Source organism: Cajanus cajan, chromosome 2 (genome assembly GCF_000230855.2).
Source record: "Cajanus cajan strain Asha chromosome 2, NIPB_CcT2T_4, whole genome shotgun sequence".
NCBI classification, from domain to species: Eukaryota; Viridiplantae; Streptophyta; class Magnoliopsida; order Fabales; family Fabaceae; genus Cajanus; species Cajanus cajan.
The window spans coordinates 73,712,631-73,737,553 of record NC_138518.1 but is presented as its reverse complement, the minus strand read 5'-3'; the positions used below and the strand labels follow the sequence as shown (position 1 = coordinate 73,737,553).

At 29.2% G+C, this 24,923-nt stretch overlaps 2 protein-coding genes across 3 annotated transcripts; both read right to left on the bottom strand.

The window, feature by feature from the left end:
* Window positions 1–5,237: 5,237 nt before the first annotated feature.
* LOC109803136 (aluminum-activated malate transporter 9) lies at window positions 5,238–8,503 on the bottom strand. Of its 2 annotated transcripts, none has more exons than XM_083069023.1 (6): window positions 8,010–8,503; window positions 7,167–7,304; window positions 6,731–7,039; window positions 6,518–6,654; window positions 6,289–6,435; window positions 5,238–6,187 (listed from the first exon to the last, which is right to left on the bottom strand). In XM_083069023.1, exons 1-6 carry the CDS (start codon window positions 8,341–8,343, stop codon window positions 5,504–5,506), a joined length of 1,749 nt encoding a protein of 582 aa, XP_082925149.1. In that variant the 5' UTR covers window positions 8,344–8,503; the 3' UTR covers window positions 5,238–5,503. The 2 variants fall into 2 exon arrangements, with proteins under 2 accessions (XP_082925149.1, XP_020220177.1); XM_020364588.3 differs by having other exon boundaries at window positions 6,770–7,039; window positions 8,010–8,500.
* Window positions 8,504–10,104: 1,601 nt separating this feature from the next.
* On the bottom strand, window positions 10,105–18,438 carry LOC109803461 (aluminum-activated malate transporter 9). Its single transcript, XM_020365046.3, has 6 exons — window positions 17,938–18,438; window positions 17,073–17,210; window positions 16,682–16,951; window positions 16,029–16,165; window positions 15,798–15,944; window positions 10,105–10,903 (listed from the first exon to the last, which is right to left on the bottom strand). Exons 1-6 carry the CDS (start codon window positions 18,269–18,271, stop codon window positions 10,226–10,228), a joined length of 1,704 nt encoding a protein of 567 aa, XP_020220635.1. The 5' UTR covers window positions 18,272–18,438; the 3' UTR covers window positions 10,105–10,225.
* Between the last annotated feature and the right edge of the window lie 6,485 nt (window positions 18,439–24,923).

Sequence of the window (24,923 nt, the reverse complement as noted above, 5' to 3'; positions counted from 1 at the left end):
CATGCGTGGGACGACTAGAGAAAACGACGTCGTGTGTCTTCAGGAATTGCTCTGCTGCGGTGTGGGCGCTTTCCCAACACGTGCAGGTTACCGATTACCGGAATGGTCGGTGGACCTGGGGGGCGACTATGCTCATCTTTCTTCACCTTTCTACCCAGGAAGATGGTAGACATAATGAATATGAAGCTAAAAAGTATGACAATGGGTCTCATGATTGAAATTTGAAACACACGTACACATGATTCAGCACGCAACACCATTTGCTTAAATACCACTCAGCAAGCATTGATAATATCGAACTATACACCTATGTAAATTGAAAGAAGAGAAATTGAGACTAGTAGATAGCAAATCAGAACTTTTCTTTTTCTTTTTACATGATTGAATTTTTTTTTTATAAAGATATTTTCTTTAATTGAAAGATAAGGACTAATTCTAAATAGTAATTGTACCAACCCGACCGAGCCAATGAACTCGACTAAGGATAGAAGACATTGGTATCATGACTCAAATGACATGGTAACAACATTGGTATACCACATTGGTCGAATAAGGCTAGGTCATCCAAAAACTTAATCAAAGAATATAAAATACGATTACAACATCCATACTACAAAGATCATAACACTTGTAGATAAAATAATCTTACATCTAAAAAAAAAGGTACGTGCATTATAAATAAAGAATATCTTCATCATCGAATACTAACTTAATTATCAGAATCTCTTTTACATAATACTCCCTCATTAGAAAAATCATATCATCAAGGAGATAAGAGTTTAGGATCTTGCCCAGAGAAGCCGATATCAAGGCAATCCTAGGTAAGAATAATAATTTAATTTATTTAAGAAATTATTAACTCTCTAAATAAATATTTTTGATACACACCAACCAAAGATAATTAATTTTAGAGTTATGCTACACCTTTCGAAAAATTGTCCGAACCATGTTCCGAATACTTAAAATAATAATATTTTTTAATAAATTTATTATAAAATAATTATTTAATTTAATATTTTATAATTTAAATTATTATTTTATTTATTCGAAAAGGATTTCGACATAAACGATCGGAGGCTGAATCATTTCCTTAATTTTAATATATATATATATATATAAATAAAATAATGAAATAAATTATTAAATAATTTTGAAATTATATGAAATTTGGTACACATAAAATATTATATGATTCAATGATTAGATGAATAAAATATGTATTATAAAAAAAATTATTAAATATGTAGTATGTTTTGTAAATTTTTAAACTTATGCTAATCACACACTATTGCATTCTAATGGAAGAATATGCATCAGAAAAAATAAAACATGTACTTAGGTAATCAGTTAAAAAATCTTTGGAAAAAGAAGAAGAAAAAAGTTAGCTAGCATCAAATTGCACACATGCTCAAATTAAGGTAATATGGTGATTTAACTATCGTAATTAATCACAAATAAATAGCTTATTAAATCTTTTAACGCCTAATTAGTAATTGAATAACTATTTTTTATGACCTTATCTATGTAATTGAATGATCATCTTATAAATTTGTATATTTTTATATATTAATTCCTATATTTTAAATAGAAATATATATTAGATTTTTAGAGATTTTTTTAATTTTTATTTAACATAATTATTTATGAATCAAATTTTAATATTTTTTTAAATAAAAATAATATTATGCTATAATATAATTTATTAATAATAAATCTAAAATATAATTTATATATTTAAATATATTTACTTATATAAATTTTAAATATAATTTATATATTTAAATATAATAAAAAAATTATTTGTATGTATAATTTATTATAAATTTTAGTTATATATATAATAATATTTTTATATTACATAAGTTAAAATACTAGTTTACAAATATTTGTAAATTACACATAACTAATATTTTTAACTTAATGCACGTGTTAAAATATTATTATCTATAACTAAAATTTAAAATAAATTATGGTATATAAATAAATAAATGATTGAATATATAAATTATATTAAAAAATTTAATAAGTAGGTATTTTTGAATATATAAATTATATTTTAAATTTATATTATAGCACAAGCTTATTTTTATTTGTTGATAAATTATTTTAAAAATATTAAAATTTAAATTATAAATAATTATAATAAATAAAAATTAAATTAAATATGAAATTAAAAGAATCTTTAAACTTAAAAAAATTAGTCTCGAAAATAGTTGATCATTCATGTTTTATATATTAAGGTTAATTAAAATAAATACTTTAATTACATATAATTTATTTTTCCAAAATATATGTGATTTTATTATTATTTTAGTTATATAATTATATTAAATATTATAATTATGACCCATATATATTGTAATTATTTTATAATTTTTTGTCTTAAATTAATATATATAATTTTATTTGGTAGAAAATATTTTTTGATAACTTTAATTAAAATAATATGTATATCATACTCGTTTCCTGTGCTCATTAAAATCTTAAATATGTTATTTTGCAACAAGATAGTGTATTTATAACAAATTAATATCTTTTTTGGATAATCAATTAAAAAATGTCCAAAATAAAAGACAGATCGTTAATAATTAATTTTTTAACACAGGTTAAGGGTAATTTAACTTTATGCACTTATAACAATTAAGTGAAAGTAAACACTTTAATTAAATAAAATTAGCACCGACGAAGTAATTGAATGATCATTAATTGCTAATTTTTTATGTAATTTTTTATTTAATTGTTTTAGAGAAAAAATAATCAATCACCCTAAATTTTATTTATTTACAAATAGATACTATAAATTTTAATTTTATTCTAATTAATCCATATTTTTTTTTCTAATATGTAAATAAACATCATGAACTTTTAATTTTGTTTTAATTAATCCTTAAAATTTATTTTTTATAATAAATATCTTCGGTTTTAATTTCATTTTAATTAATTTTGACATTTCATAATTTATTAATTATATAGAGTTTTTTTTATTACCAATTTAGAGTTAAATTATTTATCTTAAATACTAATCATTCACTAACTTTTCTTTTTATGTTACAATTATTATTTTTTACATATAATAAAAATACGAGTTTAGAAAAAAAAATGATGAAAACAATAAATAGAAGTCTTTATTTGATTTTTTCCTTCTAAATTATATGGAATTTTAATATATATAAAAAAAAAAACTAATATATATGTACCAAAAAAATTAATAAATAAGCATGATTTAAAATAAATAAATTATTGATATATATTATTTTATCTTAGTAATTTAATCTCGATATAATATAAAAGACTTAAAAAAATAATTAATTAAGGCAATATTACAATCAAGGTGTTAATTTGTAAAAAAAAATGGTAAAGTTTAAGGATAGACTATATTAAAATTAAAGTTTATGGTGTTTATTTGTTAACAAGACAAAATTTAAGGATGAATTATAACAAATTTAAAGTTTGTGGTGTCTATTTGCAAAAGTGGTAAAATTTAAGGGGACTAAATACTTTTTGTCGATTATTTTAATTATCAAAATGAATAAATGATGTTCAATAAGTTATTTTAACTATCTAAACCTCTACTAATTATGTTTAAAAGATTACTGATAAAGTAGTGAATTTGAATTTGGTTCAATGGGCTAGTTTGGCCAACTTGCAAAGATTAGATTGGGCTTTGAAAACAATGGTCTAAATAGAATTAGGCCATTTTGACCTAGTTTACTAAGTTTGACAAGCCAAATTTGTATAGGTCTGACTGGCTCGTAGACATACAAGCTAATATGTTAAACTAATAAGTGGAATAATCTAAACTACTATCAATATATAAATCTATAATTTATTATAAAATAAAAAAATATATATAATAATACTAGAATAGTAATGGTCTTTCTCTCATTTGTATTTGCTTACAAAGTTGTAGTTACAAGTTTAGAGTTAAGGTTAGTCATTATGAGAGTTTAATTGCTCCTGTTGCACCCTTGATAACTTGACTCATAACTTGTCATCTTTATTTTGTTTGTCAAAGAAGACAAAGATGTAATTAAATTCGTGCTTATGCTCACGAAGCCATAATAACGATTCACCATCACCACTCAAACAACAAAGTTACAAGATGCTACTTTATTCTGGAACTACTATGCTATTTTAGCTTCAATAGTTATAGTCTCTCAAGGATATATATATTTTTTTATCACTCAACAACTGTTCAAGTATATTTACCTAATTAATTGATTCTCTTTTTTTGTTTTGACATTTTTTTTATCTCATTTTAGTTGTCATTTTATTTTTTTTAATTAGGTCAATTTGTTAGATGGCCTTATAGCCCAACATGGACCAGATTGGAAGAAAAAAAATGGTAACCCCAAAAAGAGTATATAGGTCACATCAACTAAATTTAATCTAAAATAACATTCGACCCATGTAGTTGAAACTGACCCGACCCGTTTGATACATCTAATAGTGCAGGGATCCGTGGAAAATAAAATGCATGGAGTAGAAATCTTGGCCCAGAGGGTTGTTGCATGCATCCCTGGAATGCAAGTCCAATACACTCTAAAACCAATGCAACGATACTGTCCATTTCGTACAACATATTAGATCAAAAGAAGAACATAAATAAGCGCCGAAGTAATTCAACTAACGCAAATTATGTCTCATTCCTAGAAAAAGGCGTTTTATTCACACATAGTTAAGGAAGAACTCCTAGAAAATAACAAAGACAAACAAACTTGGAAAGAATCGGAGGGGACGGATTACAATCCTTAATCATAAAAAAACAAGATTCAAAACCCTTATCTTATGCATGCAGACGGCGATGTGAAATGCAACATACACTCTTCCGCTTCTCCTTTCTCTTAACTCTTAAGAATGTGTGTTACTTGTATGTGAGTAGGGTGGTTTTATGACTAAAATGGGCTTTTGGACTCCTATTGAGTCCAATGGGTCTCCTTTTATCTAATCTAACTTTGATCACCAATTCCCATAACAGTGATAACACAAAGCAAAGCCTTATATTATGCGGAAATTTTGTAAAAATAATATAAAATAATATTGTTTAATCTTTAAACGTCTATACGACAAATGTAATAATATAATGTGGTTACTCATAATATAATATAGATGCTTATATCTGATTTCTCATTAATGAGGGATTAGATTAGTATACTGGATTCTTAGTTTTAAATCCTATTACTGTCAAATAAGAAGACTGATTTAAACTCTAAATCAAGAAGATTAATAACATCACGTTAGGATGTATAATCGCGAAACTAAATTATTTGATATGAAAACTGCTTGCAAAGATTGTTCTCGCAATTTTCATCAGAATTTCAACTAGGTACGTATAAATGCGAGTCTCTTAACTCTCGCATCCCTAGATACCAAAAAGGGTCCCCATTACAACCAATCTACATTTGAAGTTAGCAACACTCCAAAGTAATTCAGATTCTACTGTGCAAGATGAAGCTTGACATGAATGAGCAAGTCCATGTTTCAGTCCTTGCATTTGAAGCAGTTAAACAGCCTGGTCCAAAAACCCACAACATGATGCGGGTGCTCGTTCCTCAAGTGGGTCACCAAAGTTTGCTATTTCACCTAATTCCTCAAACGAATCCACCAGGTTTTGAAGCCTTGCTACAAATTCAATCAAAAGCGACGTAAATGTTGTTAGAGATAGTGCACTAGCACTTTCATAAGTTTTTGATTCACGACCCTCTTTGGGCACGTTAGTTGATTTGTGGTAAATATTAGAAGGCAAAGATATCTGTCTCCTGAACATGTTTTGAGAGGCATTGGTTGCATGCACGCTTGAGTTATTGCTTTGAGCTATGTTTCCTTCCCCAGTATTTGGAACTTCAACTGTTCTGAGATCAAGTACTGCTTCACTAAGAGACTTGTACTCAAGAAATTTTCTTTCTGCATCCATGTTAAATAGGCCTTGTTGTTGTTGAGGATCACTCTCCTCTTCTCTGGGGCGGTTTCCAATTTCCCAGCACTCTGAATTGACAAGAAGGTAAGACTTTTTATCAATCTTTTGTTGCAATTCCTCGGCTGCCTCGTGCACTTCATACAGCAAGTCTCCCCGATCCAGTTTCTCCATTTGTTTAACTTTCTTTCCGAGTTCACGCAACACTTTTGCGCCTTCAGAACCTACCCTCTGAAGCTCACTGCGGAAAACTTGTCTCTTCTCAGCTGGTGCCTATGTATCACAAAAAGATGTTCAGTAGAAAAAGGTGGATTCAGATGACTACTCAATAGCCATCATAATGGAGAGCAAAAATTTCAGCGACAAAGAAGTACCTGTATTTCAGAAAGTATGCATCCATGCATAGCCATGACCATAAATGCGCAATGCCTTAGAGCCCCACTTAATTTCACATAATTCTTCCATGGATACTTCAGCATTTTGTAATTGCCATGTGGTGGTTCCCAGACAGCAAATCCCATCTTCAATCAAAAGCATATAACAATGAGTCAAAATGATGATAAATATATATTCATGAACCAGAGAAATCTGAAGTAGACGTACCAATGAATCTTCTTTACTTGTAGATTCAACAACCGATCTGTAGCCACTGTAAACCGGGTCATCAGAAGCTTGGTACGTAAGAATTTTAGATGGAACCTTCTTATATTCAACACAATGAAGGTAGTGATTCACAACACCTGAAATAAAAGAAGCCCAACAGAGTTATACAACCTAGGAAACAAGTTTGAGAAGCACAAACTAAATGATACTAACCGGAAATGAAATATGATGAAGACAATATTGTACCAATACCTTCCAAAGATGTTGCAACACCCATGAAATTTTTGGTAACAAGATTATGCAGATCCTCACCAGCCCAAATTGGGAATATGCAGATATTTACTCCCAAAGATACAGCAGCACCAAGTGCAATGAGAAAAAACCTATTTATAGCCGTATCAACAAATTCCCCAGTTCGATACCCGGATACAGTGATGAAACAATACGTGATCAAGAACACACGGAAACCATATTCATAAGGCTTCAAAGTAGGGTATAGTTTTGCATAGGTGGCAGAAAATCCTATAAATCACACAGCCAGTCAGAAAACCAGGCATAAGCTAGAAACACACACGTGATCATAATATAAGGTATAACAAATTTTCATAAACAAGAGACGAAAGGAAAGTGATTGTGAAACAAAGCATACCTACAATGAATATGCTTATAATAATTATAAGTTCCTCCCATTCCCCGGCCAATGCTGATAACTCTGCCATCCCCAGAGCAAGTCCTCCAGCCGACAAAGTTCCCAACCCTCTGTTAAACCCCTTGCTCAGAGTTGCCCCTGTAGAAATGAATTATATTTGATTATAATTTACAATGAATTTAGAGAAATAATATTTGTACAAAATGATTAAAATATTGAGAAAGTTGTCGCGTGTATCATTAATTCATTACTCATGAATTTAATGTATAGACAGATTAGAAAGATATGCCCCCTTGATCCAATTAAAAGCATGAAATGGAAATAACCGATTGAGAAAGCAACAGAGGCTACTGAATCCATGAACATTAAAGAAGAGAATTAAAACGGTGGCCCGCATGGTCAATTATTCAATTAGTTTTCTACTCACTATTCCAATTAAAATTCCCCACATCAAACTACCGTACTTATTCTTTAAAATAAGTACAGGATCAACATCACCTACAATTCCTCAACCATAAAAGAATAATTCATTTTGTGACAGAAAAAAATTTATAGACAATTGCATAAATGAAAATGTCTGATTTTCCAGTTGCATGTTCCTAATCCTATGGTTTTTCGGAACTGCAGTGCAGACAATCTTGTTTTCCTCTAAATAGAGATACTAATCCAGGTGTAATTTACCAAATCAACTCCACACGTGGGGAGAATGATTTAAAACAGAGCAAATATGCTTATCCATCTAATTAATTCAAAAGCTTGAGGCTTGAGCCCTTAACTCAACACACATAAACACTTGCACATCGCATTTCTAATACATGCATATTGTATTAATTGTAGTTATACCTATGGTGAATTCAAAGACTACGACGACAGTTAGAATGGCCCAGACAGAGTATCTGCTCATATCCTTGAAGGGTTCTTTGAGGAAAATGAGAAGTGAAATAAGTGTCAAAGCAAGACCCATTTTGGCAGAAAAAATAATCTTCCTTGGATCAGAACGACCCATTTCCCATGCCTTCTCAGCCACGCGCTTCAACTTGTTCCACCACTTCACCGTCCTCCATTGCTCTTCTTCTCGCATGCCAATTTCACCAACACTCTTCGCCGAGAGAAGCCTCTCCTTCTTCTCCACCAAACCGTGACGAAACGACCCCGATTTCGCCAATTTCGGACCCATCTTCAACGGAAATGAAGATAGTTGATAATGTTACTATATATTGTGTTGTGTTTAAGTTGAGATGTGTAGAGTGTTCGCGTCATGTGAGTGTGAAGTGTGAAGATATTATTAACAAAGACAAAGTTCGTCAGGTCCTCGTGATGGCTTGCCTTGTACATCACTATTTGCATCCGCACAAATGTTTTTGTTTTTGCCATATATTATTATTAATATATTTTATGGTGTCGTGTTTCGTTTGGTTTGTTTTCTTTGGGAACACGAGCGGAGAGACATGACATCATGGCGACTAAGAACTAAGAAGAAACCAGAATGGGGTGCATGGCAGTGGCACCTTCATCGTTTCAAATTCGACACGTCATATGATGAGCCCGAATTCCCGTCAAGATTCAAGAACTACAACTGCGTTCTATCGGGAATCCACTACATTATTCTCTCTCTTTCTTTTTTTCTTTTTCTTTTCCCCATAAGAGGATAGCTATTCATTTAAGGTATTGGATATTTATGTAATTAGGTTCAGTTTTATTGATTTAAAGATTAAACTTTTAAGGACTTTAAAACTTTTTATATAAGTTTTTATTTGTTAATAATTGAATTCTTATATTGCAAATCTAATTAATTGCTTTTTTAATATAAAAATATTCCTTTTTAAATTAATTAAATTAATATACATATTGTCTAATATAATTTTCTTCTTAGTATTTTAATAATAAATCTAATTATCCAAACTAAACTATGATTAAATTTTATTAGTTCAAAATAGAAATAAAATAATAAAAAAAAAGATTAAACTAATTCAAAGCAAATGAAATTGTTTAGATCAAATAAAAATATATCTTAAATCTAATATAATCCAATTTGTATCTATCTTTAATCTCAATACACTAAGAGATTATAATTTACTGTTAGAAGATATATGATATTATATCATAAAGTAATGATATTTGAATATATATGTATTTCAAATATCCATATTTTTCTCTATCTCTTTTCTTCTTATAGATCATATACTTATTATATATATTACTTTTTTTTCTTCTCTTTCTAAGTTTATTTTAGCATATAGATTGTTGAAGAAATATTTTTCTAAATCATATGAGAATGCGTCGTGTAAGAATGTTTATGCAAGAATAGAAAAATTAATAATGATCATTGAATCAATACTAAAAATAATAAACCATTAAAATTAAAATTTAATTCAATTATAAATATTTCTATTATTTTCACTACATGATGTTGGAGATGGTTGCAGTGACAACAATAATAGAATCAATAATAGAGATGTTGATAATGATAAAAATGACAAAAATAATATTAATATATTAATAAAAAAACATTATTTGAAAAATAACTCTTACAAGAATATTTGTTTGTATGAGAATATAAGAATAATTTGTTAACTTATGATCTCAATAATAATCTTTTATTACTCAAGATTATCTCATATAAAAAATATATGTAATTTACCAAATATAGTAATTATTATCAAGTAGAATTTAGTTTTTGTGACTAGGTGAGAGGAATGTTTTATCACTATATTCAAATTTACGTCATTGGATCAAATGAGTTACTAAAATGAAATTAAAATAAATTTAACTTGAAATTTTATTTTCAATGATATTTTTTTATTCGTGATATCAAGTACAAATGAAAGGTAGTATAGAAATAAATTAATTTTTAATTAAGAATAACAAAATTAATTGATATTATTTTTTTTATTAACATAAAAGTTAGTTAAATTTACTCATAATTGAGTAAGGAGAGTAGTCAAGAATCAATAATGCATATTCTCATTTAGTAGCTCTGTCTATGCAAGACAATGTTCTTGACATGAACAAGTTAATGTTCCAATCCTTAATAAGATTTCAAGTTGACATAAGGAAGATCATGTTTCAGTCCTTGAATTTAAGCAGTTAAACAACCTGTTACAAAATCCACGAGATTGTGCTGGTGCTCGTTGCTCACGTGGGTCAACAAAGTTTGCTATTTCACTTAATTCCTCAAATGAATCCACCAGGTTTTGAAGCCTTGCTACAAATTCAATGAGAAGCGATGTAAATGTTGCTAGAGATAGCGCACTAGCACTTTCAAAAGTTTGTGATTCATGACCCTCTTTGGCCACGGCATTTGATTTGTGGTAAAACTGATTCCGAAACATGTTTTGAGAGGCATTGGTTGCATGCATAGAAGAGTTATTGCTCTGAGTTAAATTTCCTTCCCATGCATTTGGAACTTCAACTGTTCTGAGATCAAGTACTGCTTCACTCAGAGACTTGTACTCCAGAAAATTTCTTTCTTCGTCTTCTTGTTGAGGATCATCACTTTCCTCTTCTCTTGGGCGCTTTCCAATTTCCCAGCACTCTGAATTGACAAGAAGGTAAGACTTTTTATCAATCTTCTGTTGCAATTCCTCTGCAGCCTCGTGCACTTCATACAGCAAGTCTCCCTCGTCTAGTTTCTCCATCTTTTTAACCTTGTTGCCAAGTTCACGTAACACTTTTGCCCCTTCAGAACCTACCCTCTGAAGTTCACTGCGCAAAACTTGTCTCATCTCTGCTGGGGCCTATGTATCACAAAAGGATGTTAAGTACACACTATACACACCTATAAGTAATATCTCGGGAAAAAGGGTAGAAAAAGTAGAGAACCAACAAATTGTTCAATGAGAAATAAAAAAGGTTTAGGTGACTTGGATCCCAAAAAACAAATCAGATCAAGACAGGTCTCAAAACTCAACTAGCACTTACAGAAATACATGCAAATTATTCACCTATAACATCCTAACATCAACAACCAGAATCGAACTTGCGTAATTGTAAGATATGAATACGCTGCTTACCAACTGTCTACATAACATACAAAGTTGATGCATTTGGAATGCCATGATCAAGTACATGTTGTTCGTGTGGGATTTTGAAACTCAGCTCAGGGAAAAATATGGGGCTGAGATTGTTCTTGAAAAGTGTGAAACAAGCCAACTGATATATTTTAAAGGCAGGAACCTGGATTTGTTATTGGCGCCAACAGCCAATATCGATACACATGATATAAATATTGCTTCATAAAAGATGAGACAGTCGGATTTCAATGATAAAAGATTCATTTAAGCAATCATTGGGGCCACGAGAAAGGATAGAACACAAGGAATTTCCAAGATTGTTATGGAATAAGGTCAAGCATTTATGTTTTGATCCCAAAATAAGAACATTACCATTTCAAGTACTTAAATATGTTAGATAATAAGGATATTAACTTTTAGGTTTTAATACAAAATTGGATTCGAAATTACTGAGAAAAGTGTTGCAAAATGCTCACAAAAGGAGAACAAGAAACTGGAAAAGGAGCTCAAACAAAAACAACCACTTTAAGGCATTCTTATAACAAATGAAAAATAGATTTACATAAAACTAATTAAAAAAGTTAACCCAAGAAACACTAAAAAACAATTAACATATTCACATAGACTACAAAAAAATAAAACTAGTCTCAGGCTTTCTTTTGTAATCTTACTTTTTAACCTTATAAGATGAATTTTATTTTTTTTATCTATAAGAATCAAACTCGAGACCAATATTTTATAATAACTTATGTATATTGGTTGGTTCACCAACTAAGCTAAACTCCTTAATTATATATATTTGAAAATATTAAAAGGGTGGATTTTATTCAAAAAAGTAAAGTGAAAAGTTATAATCATTAATTAAGACATTAACAATTGAAATTGATATAATTACATAATTTACTATACAAGTATAGACATTTAATTAATCAAAAAATGTTACTAATACTCTCTTTTTATTACTTTCTCTACTGTTAGTTAAAATTAGTTAAAAATCACAATTTTTGAAATGTTCCACCTCTAAATCAAGAGAAATACGTTGAGACTTACAAAAATTTATAATTTCTAATCAATTTAAGTCAATAATAAAGATCGTTTAGAAAAAAGGCATATTAGAAAGAGTATTTTATAATTATAATTTCAACAGTTGCTTTTTAACTAATGATTATAACTCTTTATTTAGAAGAGTCAACTCTTAAAATGATAGGCCTTTTTTCTTCTAATAAGGATATTTTTACAAAAGTAACTGAAAAGTTGGCTAAAAGCTAAAAAAAAAAAATCCAGCTAAAAAGCTAGATAGTAACTAAAAGCTTTCAAGTTAACTTACTAATTATAAGCGTTTAGTATAATTATCTGTCGAAGCGGATGATAAAATATAAAATAACTGAAATAAACATATTTATTTGGTATTTTTATTTAAGTGTTAATTTTATTTTATAGATAAAAATATATTTTGGGATATTTTAAATTATAAATTGTAATTAATTTTAAACTACTGTAATATTTTCATTGATAGATAAATTATTTTAATTAAATTTTTATTTTGAATTATTTTTTCAATTTTTGTATTTTACTATATTAATCTTATACTACATAAGGATAAAATAGAAATTTAATAAAAATATTTTAAGGCAAAACGAGGAATTAAATTTAAAAAGTTAAAAGCTAGCATTTTAAAAAAATGCTATTTAAAGTAGCATTTTAAAAAGCGCTACAATCTAAATTTTTTTTATACCAAACACTATTAATAAGGTCAAAGTTTTCAGCCAGTAAAAAAGTTGGAAACTTGCTAAAATGACGTGTATAATATCGTGATGAGGTTATTTTATAGCATTTCTTTAAGGAGATATTTTATAAGAGTTATTTTTATAAGGTTTTTCACATACAACTCCACAAGGATGAGATATTGTCCATTTTAGGCCTAAGTCTTCACGGTTTTGTTTTTTGTCATCACCCAAAAGGCCTCTTTAACATTAAAGTATGTGTGTACTTTATAAGTTGTTATTTTTCTCTTATTTATCCCTCAAACAAGGGACCTAACATTTCATGCAGTGAAATCTATTTTATATATCACATTATATGTTATGAGTTATGAGGGGTTGTCCGCTTTGAGGTTATTTGATGGTATTTGTCTGAAGGAATATTTTATAAGAGTTATTTTTATAAAATTTTTCACACACAACTCCACAATAATGAGATATTGTCTGCTTTGGGCTTAAGCCCTCACGATTTTATTTTTGATCATCACCCAAAAGGTCTCTCTAACATTGGAGTATGTGTGTGCTTTATAAGTTGTTATTTTTTCTCTTATTTTACTTTTGGTCATCACCCAAAAGGTCTCAAACAAGAGACCTAACCTTTCATGCGGCGGAATCTGTGTTTATATATCATGTTATATGTTATGAATTATGAGGAGTTGTCCGCTTTGGGCCTAAGCCCTCACGGTTTTACTTTTGATCATCACCCAAAATGCCTCTCTAACATTGGAGTATGTGTGTGTTTTACAAATTATTATTTTTTCTCTTATTTACCCCTCAAACAAGGGACCTAACATTTCATGCAACGGAATCTGTATTTATATATCATATTATATGTTATGAGTTATGAGGAGTTGTCCGCTTTGAGGTTATTTTATGATATTTGTCTGAGGGAATATTTTATAAGAGTTATTTTTATAAGGTTTTTCACACACAACTCCACAATGATGAAATATTATCCGTTTTGGACCTAAGTCCTCACGATTTTGCTTTTGGTCATCACTCAAAAGACCTCTCTAACATTGGAGTATGTGTGTATTTTATAAATTATTATTTTTTCTCTTATTTTGCTTTTGGTCATCACCCAAAAGGTCTCTCTAACATTGGAGTATGTGTGTGTTTTACAAGTTATTATTTTTTCTCTTATTTACCCCTCAAACAAGGGACCTAACCTTTCATGCAACAGAATATGTCTTCATATATCACGTTATATGTTATGAGTTATGAGGGGTTGTCCGCTTTGGGTCTAAGCTCTCATAGTTTTACTTTTGATCATCACCCAAAAGGCTTTTCTAACATCGGAGTATGTGTGTGCTTTATAAGTTGTTATCTTTTTTCTCTTATTTACCCCTCAAATAAGGGATCTAACATTTCATGCAGCGGAATCTGTCTTTATATATCACATTATATGTTATGAGTTATGAGGGTTGTTACCACATCCAACCTTACTTGTTCGCTTTGGGCCTAAACCCTCACAGTTTTGTTTTTAGTCATCACCCAAAAGACCTTTCTAACATTGGAGTATGTGTGTGATTTATAAGTTGTTATTTTTTCTCTTATTTAAGTTGTTATTTTTTATCTTATTTAAGATGTGAGACTTGTTTATATCCTAACAATCCTCTCTGTCGTTATATATCATATTATATGTTATGAGTTATGTGAGACTTGTTTGTATCCTCTTCTGTCTTTATATATCACATTATATATTATGAGTTATGAGGGGTTGTGTTTTGCATTATATGTTATGAGTTATGAGGGGTTGTTCTTTATAAGTTGTTATTTTTTCTCTTATTTAAGATGTGAGACTTGTTTGTATCCTAATAATCCTCCCCTATCTTTATATATCATATTATATGTTATGAGTTGTGAGGGGTTATAAGAGTTGTTACCGCATCTAACCTTGCGACTCTATACCAAATATGAGATATCCTAATAATCCTCCCCTATCTTTATATATCATATTATATGTTATGAGTTATGAGGGGTTATGAGAGTTGTTACCGCATCTAACCTTGCGACTCTATACCAGATATGAGATATTTTATAAGAGTTTTTTTATCAGGTTTTTCACACACAACTTCACAATGATGAGATGTTGTCCGCTTTGGGCTTAAAACTCCACAATGATGAAATATTATCCGCTTTGGGCCTAAGCTCTCACGATTTTGCTTTTAATCATCATCCAAAAGGTCTCTATAACATTGGAGTATGTGTGTGTTTTATAAATTGTTATTTTTTCTCTTATTTTATGGATATGAGACTTTTTTGTATCCTAACATATTACTTAAGCTTTATAAGACAACTATTTTTAGACTGATATTAATTATTAAGTAATTACTATTTTTTTAAAGATATTATTAACAAGTAAATTAATTTTTGAGAGGCCTAAATAAAGGAGTTTTTTGGCCACCATTGGACCGGCCATGAACTTGGTTACTACTATACATGGAGTGAATTCACGTTAAATTCTTTCCTAAAAAGAATCATGTCAATTTCACAGTATTATTGTCACGGCAGTAGAAAGTCGATGTTTTTCTTTTACTAGTAGGAGTTACAACTAAAGGGCAACCAAGTTTCAACATGAAATTTTGTGCATACTATTTATATTTCTAAAAAGTGAAATGTCATTGAAAATGAGTGTAGAAGTAGTAATTAAATACAAACTGAATTAATTTATCTAAAAATATGTTCTAACCAAAAATACTAAAATGACAGATCATCACTTAATATAAGCCACTTCGTAGAATATAAGAGAAGTGAACTCAGCAAACTATTCATCAATCATCACTCTTCGTAACGAAAAGCAAAAGTTTGAGGGTTTTTTTTGCTAAGAACCAAAAAGTTCCCTTACAAAGAAGTACCTGTATCTCAGAAAGTATGCATCCATGCATAGCCACGACCGTAAATGCACAATGCCTTAGAGCCCCACTTAATTTCACATAATTCTTCCATGGATATTTCAGTATTTTGTAATCACCATGTGGTGGTTCCCAGACAGCAAACCCCAACTTCAATCACAAGCATACAACAATGAGTCAAAATGATGTTAAATATATATATTCATGAACCAGAGAAATCTGAAGTAGACGCACCAATGAATCTTCTTTACTTGTAGATTCAACAACCGATCTGTAGCCAGTGTACACCGGGTCATCAGAAGCTTGATAAGTAAGAATTTTAGATGGCACCTTCTTATATTCAACACAATGAAGGTAGTGATTCACGACACCTGAAAAAGAGGGAGAAGTTCAACAGAGTTATACAATTGGGGATAAATATGTATGCCTGACTTTTATAAAGTACTGTTATTTAAGTCAATATTATATTTATTGTTTGATCAAACAGGTAACTTGAGAAAGTCCTTGATTAAAATTGGAGACATGGTTATTATAATAGAAATTATGATAATGAAAATATTTATTATAATTTTAATCTAAGTTGCTTTTTATTACAGGATTACTGTGTAGAATTAATGATTAATAAACAAAAATCTATCAATTTTTGATAATGAGTTTCTTAAGTTATTCACCAACTAAATAATATGTGTTGACTTATTATTACAGTTTCACTTTTTAAAGTTTGACAGTAATATCATACTTAATAGTTAACCCAAAACTATAAATGATGGAAGCAAATATTACATTATTATGTTACCTGATCATAAAGGTAAAAGACATTACTTCATGCTATCTAAGTGGTACTAACTAGAATGAAATGCAATGATGAAGAAAATATTGTAGAATACCTTCCAAAGATGTGGCAACACCCATGAAATTTTGTGTGACAAGATTATGCAGATCCTCACCAGCCCAAATTGGGTATATACAGACGTTGACTCCCAAAGATACAGCAGCACCAAGTGCAATGAGAAAAAATCTGTTTATAGTTGTATCAAAAAATTCCCCTGTTTGATACCCGGATACTGTGATGAAACAATACGTGATCAAGAACACGCGGAACCCGTATTCATAATTCTTGAAGGTAGGGTATAGTTTTGTATAGGTGACACAAAATCCTATTAAGTATCGATCATCCAGTTAGTCAGAAGACAAGCTTGTAGCACGCGTGTGGATCAAAATCATATAACTAAATTTTGATAAACAACATATGAAAGGAAAGTGAGTGTGAAACCAAACCTACAACAAAGATGCTTATAATAATTATAAGTTCCTCCCATTTTCCACCCAATGCTGATAACTCTGCCATCCCCACAGCAAGTCCTCCTGCCGTCAAGGTCCCTAATCCATTGCTCAACCCCTTGCTCAGTGTTGCCCCTGCAATAGTGCAATATAGTTGATTATAATTTGCTATGAATTTAAGTGGTAGATAGATTAGATACAGATGGACCCCCTTGATCCAATGGAAAACATGAAAAGGGTTTGAAGCTTTGAACAGGATCAACAACACCTACAATTTCTCAACCATGAAAAAATAAATTATTTTGTGACAAAACATGTTAGGAATACGAGGCAGTTAAACATACGAAAGAACAATATCAACGGGTCATGATTCAATCACACAGGGATTTATGGATCTTTCTCATTTATATGTTACTAAACATGTTTATCTTTATCGGTTGTGGGACTTTTCATTCACAATTGTAAATAAGATAGTTGCGTTTCTTGGGACAATTTTCTCAACAGAACAAAAATTAAATTACAATTGCTAAAAGGAAAATATCTGATTTCCAGTTGCACTTGTTCCATGGAGCACTACATGAGTAAAAACACCTTTCCTCAAAATTCAGATACATAGTCATGTGTATATCTCACTCTCACCAACTCAACTCCACATGCGAGGAGAACGAAAAAAACGAAGCGAATCTCACTATCAAACCAGCTAATTCAAAAGCATGAGAAGTTGAGCCCTTAAATGAACACACATAAACAGTGACACTCACATCTAGCTCTAACAGAGAAAAGAAGTACGTAAAGGAATAACGAAATCAAGTGCCCCACCACAGAAAGAAAATATAATTTGTATTGTTAATTGTTAATGTACCTATGCTGAACTCAAAGACTACGACAACCGTTAGAATGGCCCAGACACAATAGCGACTCATATCCTCGAAGGGTTCTTTGATGAGAATCAAAAGGGAAATAAGGGTCATAGCAAGTCCCAATTTTGCGGAGAAAATAATCTTCCTTGGATCAGAACGACCCATTTCCCATGCCTTCTCCGTCAGGTTCTTCACCGTGTTCCACCACTTCACCACCCTCCACTCTTCTTCCTCTTGCATGCCAATTTCGCCAACACTCTTCGCCGAGAGAAGTTTCTCCTTCTTCTCCGCCAAACCGTGACGGAACGACCCCGTTTTCACGAGTTTCGGAGCCATCAAACTATTTCAATGGAAACCAAGACAAGATGGATAATGATGGTGAAGTTGAAGAGTCTTAGTAGACATGGGATGAGTGTGAGTTGAATGGTGCACTATTTGGATCCGCACAAAACACTTTTTGCCAAACATTATTATTACCTTATCGTGTCGTGTTTATTTTGGAATCTAATTTCTATGCCCTAATATATTGTAAAATTTAATAAGCTTTATTATGTTTTGGTTGGGGACGAAAGTGGACAAGGGTACAAGATAGACGACATGACCTCATTGTGACAAAGAGACCAGAATCGGATTCCTGGCATCATCGTCGTTAAGAAATCGCCACGTCATAGGATGAGCCCAAGTTCCCGTCAAGCACAACCAGTCTTTGTTTTACATATTACAACTTTATTCTCCACAATTGCCTTCTCCCTAATATTTTAATTAGAATGTTATTTATGAATATATTTAAAAATTTTATTTTCTTGCATCTTAATATTTTTTTGGAATTTTTTTAAAATTTAAAATAATTTAAATAAAAAATGAAGTTACGAATGTATTAAAATATAATTTTTACATTTTTTATGAAAATATTATTTTTCTACTTCTTCAACATGGGAATAAAAAAATAAAAAATATGGTAGGCATACTATTCTAAAAATAAATAATGTCCAAGAATGATTTTTTAAAATTTGTAGTAGACATAAAAATATTATATTTTCATATTTGCATTATCAAGAATAAGATTGTAATATGCGAAACAAACGCTTCCGATAACAACTTTATCAGAATTTCGTCACTCTTTTTCTTTGTCCCTAAGAGCATCTCCGGTGGGAGTTGCTTCCAACCACTTTAAATGGGTCTCACTGTGCCACGTCATTTATAAGCAACTCATACTACATTTTTACAACTTTTGTTCTAATGGCAATTGCTTATAAGCACCTCAACTTTTTTACAACTCATATTACACTTTTTGACACCTCATATTTTTTACAACTCATATTTCAATAATAATAAAAATTATATAATAAAAAATATAACAAAAATTTTAATAATAAAAAGAAATTACATAATAAAAAAATACAAAAAATTACAATAATAAATACAGGGGGTCTCTCTCTCGTTCCACAGCTTCCTCCATCTTCTCCTTCACACCCACTCTCACTCCCACTCGAATCCCACCCTCTCGGAGCAGGCGGCGGCTGTTGCTGGCTAGGACGGGGCTGAAGCGGCGCGAGCCTGGGCGCGTCCGGATCTGGAGACGGTGGACAACATGGCGGTGCAGTGCGGGCGACGGTTCGGATCCGGAGACCGTGGAGAAGGTGGCGGTGATGGTTTCTTTTGTTTGCAAAACCATTGTGCACTTTCCAGCAAAGATCCGCACGAACCAATGAAAGCTCTCCATTTCAAATTTCACAGTGCTAAGCACCGTTGCTTGCTGAAGCTCCGGTTCTAAAAAAATAAGAACTTCTCATGCCACGTAAGATTACTCCAATGGCAAATGCTTCTAAGCTCCGTTGCTTAGTTTTTAGATACAGCACAAGTACCTCCCGCTGAAGGTGCTCTAAGAGGATAACCTTCGTGTGATTAGATATTTATGATATGTTTGATGGGATAGGCATAAATTAGAAAGATATAATGATGTATTTATTATTTTTTGTTGGAGAGAAAGCCAAGAAATAATTTTAAAAAAATATTATTTTCTCTTAATTCAAATTTTAATTTGTTTTCTTGTTGTTTTTTTTAATCTTTTTCTACTCCGTTCCAAATATGCGCTAATACATTTCAAATATGCCCTAATACATTTCAAATATGAGCAATGTTTTGGTTGTGTGTGCTTACTTTTGAGTTTTATGTATCTTTATGATTTAATCACTTATGAATGATTTACATGTTCAAAATTTTAATTGGAGAATTGGTTTTAGATTTTAACCAAAGTATATACCTAAAATTGCTTAATTAATAAAAATATAGTCATGTAGTCTTGTCATCTTACATTACTTATGTTTATCGCAAGTTTTTTCATTTAAATTACTAAGAAATTAAAACTTATAAATATTTTATGCTTTTTTTATAAATAAAAAATATGATTAATAAAAATAGAGTTAAGTGATCTTATCATCTTACATTTATGATGTTTATAGTAAGTTTTTTTTTTATTTAAGTCACTAAGAAATTAAAACTTATATAAATATTTTTTGCTCTTTTTATAAGAAATTATGATTATGATAATTGAATGAAATGATTACATGAATAAAAATATAGGCATGGTTCATTATTTGAGTTATATTAAGATTGTTTGTGGTTATAATTTAAGGCCAACATATATTTATCTTGTGTTAATTTTTTTTTATTTTTATTTTTGCGTGTAACTAGTTCAACAAATGATAAAAAGAGTTTCAAATATTTTTTTTAGGGATGGTAATAGGGTTCCTCGGGGTAGGTAATAGTAAATTCATTATGGTCTTGTTAGATGAAAATTGGTCTCATACCCACTTCATATCTGCGCGGGTATCCATTAAGTCAGTATCCATGAATTTCTTGAATATCCACATATATTCATGGATATCCATGACTATTTATAATTTTTTTAAGAAATTAAAAAATTATATTATAAATAATTTTAAGTTTATATTTAATATCATTGAAATATTAAAATAAAAATTCAATGTTAATTTTGAACTTGTATTTAACGTTAATTTTGTTGAAATAATAATAAAAATGCAAGATAATCAATAACTTAAAATACATCAATCTTACAAGTAAGTGAAAGTTTCATATCACAAAGATGAGAGAGTGTAGTTTTAGGTTTATGTGGTACAATGATAATTAAGATATTTAAGAAATATTATTAAACAGGTACCCGCGGGTATGGATATCATCATACCTGCCCCTGCCCTATTTATAAACGGGTAAAAAATTATCCGTTCCCATTATTCGCGAGTATCCAATTAGCCTATCCATTTATTATCCGTAGTAAATTTTACGCGTAGATACCCGTGGGTGCGGGTATTTTTGTCATCCCTAATTTTCTTTCACAACATTTTTTTAACGAAAATTATTTTACTTATCAGTCAATTCTCAACTTAATTTTATTTTTGTAACATTTCTATATTTGGCATCTAAATAGTTTTACTTCATGACACTTCACATAATATTTTATGAGTTAAGCATTCATACAGTGTCAGTGTAAAGTTTTTTACACTAGCAACCAATCATATCTTTTAAATTATTTTATTTTATTATTTCATTATATAAGCAACTGACATGACACTATTAAAATATATGATTGGTTGTCAGTGCAAAAAAACTTTACACTGGCAGTGTATAGGTGATTAACTCATATTTTATTGGTCAGAATTCTCCGTGGGTAACCATTTCTGAAATATTCGTCTGTCTCTAAGATTAATGACTGATCTCACAAAATAATACAATATTTTTCAACATATTTTGTTCTCACCTGCATGCTTTATGAGAAACTCCCTAGAAGGTCATTCATCTCTAACTTACTCCAAGTCAAACACATTTAATTGTGAAGTTTTTATGTGATGAACTACTAAAAAGTAGATGCATCTTTTTTATATAGATAATACAAATTAATTATTTTAAGTTATCATCGATTGCATAATCTCACACATTTACAATATATAAATCCTTTTCATTATGGTGTGTTTAGACTGTTACAATTTTTACTTAATTAATAACAAACATGAGTTATGCTAGATATTAACGTAAGTCCCTTAAAAACGATATTTAGAACATTAACAATGAGTGTATCTCATACAAGTGTTCTCTCTATTCCTTCTTATCTATTGAATTTTTAGTCAAATTTTATTTATACTTACTTGTCACTTTTAAGTTTTAAGACAATATTAATCACAATGTTATCAATTATATATTTACTTTTCACTTAATTTTTAATTAAATTACACATAACAACTAATATGCATTTATTATGATCAAAAATAAAAAAAGGTATAATAAAAAATATCAAAGTCATTTTATGAAAAATAAAAAAATTTATTATGTTTCTTATTAACATATGTAAAACAACCTTAAACAACTATTATAAGAGAACATAAATAATATTTTATACCACTTTATTGAATGTTAAGTTACTACACCATATTTAAGAAACTCATTATATTTTTGTGATGGTAAAATTTTATGTAATTCATAAGATACTCTTATTTTTATATATTCTATTTATACATAATTTTATTTGATGGTTGGACACACAAATAAATATTTTTTTTAAGTTAAGCAATTATATATTATAAAAAGATGTGATGCTTAAAAACAAGTAATTCATGTTATGGTCAAGATTGTCTTTAACAGAGAAAATTAAAATATCATATCTTTAAGTTTAACATACACTTAAAATTTTCCGGCAATGGATGTTGTTACTCAATATTACCTACTTGTTGAGACACAATGCACTTGTCAATGGTCTCAAAAGAGATTAACAAGTAAATAAATTGAAAAAGCTAAAATAAAAAATAAAAAAATCGTGACATGATATCAGAAAAAAAAAATGTAACTAATTTTATAAATATTGAGTTGAAATTGCTGTCTAAGTAATCATTAAGCAGGTTTCGTTGCTTTTTTTTTTTTCTTCTATATTTTCTGTGATTATTGAATTCATTTAACTGTTAATCGTTGTACATGTGTTATTAAAGCGGTTAAAAGAAAAACCCGATAGCTATTGAAAAGAGGAATTAAGATTCTTTAACTTTAAAATATGAAAATTATAATAATTTATTATATTTAAATTGTTAAATTTATAAAAATAAATCATGTATATAATATATATTTTAATTTAAATATATATATGTTTATTACAAATTCAATAATATGAAATTATCATAACTTTTCTTCTATAAAGTCAAAAGATATATTTCCTAAAAAGAGACAACATTTCATAATTATAATATAATATAATAAGGATTTACGTCATTATAATTTTAGCATGCGACCTTAAAACTAATATATTTATTTAAATTAAACATTATCAAGTGATATAACACCTAATCACCTGGAGCATAGAATTTCGATATTTTCAAATTCAATTCCGATCTATTTTAAAATAATTATTTAATAAAAGTCGTGTTTTACAAATATAAATTAATTTTTAATTATTGGTTTTAAAATATCGTATCTATTATATTTATAGAAAAAAAACTAATTTATTTAATTTAGTTTAAAAAAAAAACTGGATTTTTCCATAACTATGTGATAACTTTTGCAAATTCTAATACAAATTTGTAAATTTCAATGCTAAATGAAGAAGAAATTATTACATTTAGAATGAAAATACTTTTTAAATCTCTCACCCGTGTTTAAGAAAAAAATTGAAGCAAAACTCAGTTTACAGTTTCATACCTAACTGAAAACTAATTAACTTTTTTTTTAAAAAAAATTTTTATTCTTTAAACGTGCATTTAGAAGCCTCCACCGGAAAGATAAATAATAATAATAATAATAATAATTAACTTTATTATTATTATTTTATAATTAATAATTAAAAAATATATTAAAAAAATCAACCAGAAAACCAAATATGCCCTTAGATATTATCTCTTTTTCCTTTTATTTGTTCACTTTGTGCCAAACAATAAATACAGCATCCCATTATGGTGGGAGAGGGACAAGATGACCCACCAACGTTAATTTATGAATCCTTGTCAAATACTAATTAATATTTTTCAAAAGCTTCACTTTGCTATCTCTTTCATGGCCATGTATTTGTACAAAAGTAACATGTGGCAAGATGGGAAAGGGGTTTTTATTGTGATACAATTTACTAAAACTATTTTACGTAAATAAAATTCTTTTAAAATTATATATGTTTTTGAAATTATTTTTATTCGTGTCGTCATTTATCTTGTGCTTTTTTAAGTCGTGAAAGTCATGTAATGTTTAAATATTGAACTCAATTATATAATAATCAAATTAAATTAAAAATAATAATTTTTCAAACTAAACTAAATTAAAAGGTAGTTTAGACAAAATGAATTGAACTATTTTATTAGTTCGGTATTTTTTTTTAATCTGTGAACTAAACTATTCTTTTTCAACAATAAACATTAGAAAAATCAAATGTATGAAAACTTTTACCTTTTATAAAAATAATTGAATTTAGTTCACTTCGATCCTCAATTCATTTTTTTTCTTCTAAAAATAGTTCAATTCAGTTTTTCATCAAAATAATTTAGTTCGGTTTTATTTTTTTTAATATACTTACTCACAATCGTAAGCTCACACTTTCCATTTCTATTAGCACCGAACCTTCTCGTGAGATTATCCTCTTTACCATTTGTAAATTTCTTTGCGCTGGTTATTTTCAATAATTTAGTATATGTCGGGGAAAAAATTAAAATAATGGATTTTTTTTAAGTTGGCAAAAAAAAAACATTTTTAAAATAGGTTAAATTAAACAAACACTTGTACCAACTAGAACGCTGAACGTGCAATTATCCACAAGGCAACAATGTTGTTATTGGCCTTTTCTTTTTGGCTAAAACATGGGAAAGGACTTTCAAATCCGATAATCTGTTAAAAAATGTGACTTGATCTGGGTAAAGAATTGATAATTCTAGATATTGGTTGTGCTGTCAATATTGTCAAGCTAAGTGCTAACCACTTATCCACTGAATTGTATTCTCGACTA

Bases quoted from the DNA above. Each gene is read 5' to 3' on its own strand.
- LOC109803461 (XM_020365046.3), bottom strand. From the start codon at position 18,271: ATGGCTCCGAAACTCGTGAAAACGGGGTCGTTCCGTCACGGTTTGGCG. The intron at 16,166-16,681 runs GTATTCTACAAT...CCTCTTTTTCAG, and splicing joins TGTTGCCACATCTTTGGAAG to GTGTCGTGAATCACTACCTT. The intron at 10,904-15,797 runs GTACTTCTTTGT...TGTGATACATAG, and splicing joins GCATACTTTCTGAGATACAG to GCCCCAGCAGAGATGAGACA.
- LOC109803136 (XM_083069023.1), bottom strand. From the start codon at position 8,343: ATGGGTCCGAAATTGGCGAAATCGGGGTCGTTTCGTCACGGTTTGGTG. The intron at 6,436-6,517 runs GTACGTCTACTT...TTTTGATTGAAG, and splicing joins CAAGTAAAGAAGATTCATTG to ATGGGATTTGCTGTCTGGGA. The intron at 6,188-6,288 runs GTACTTCTTTGT...TGTGATACATAG, and splicing joins GCATACTTTCTGAAATACAG to GCACCAGCTGAGAAGAGACA.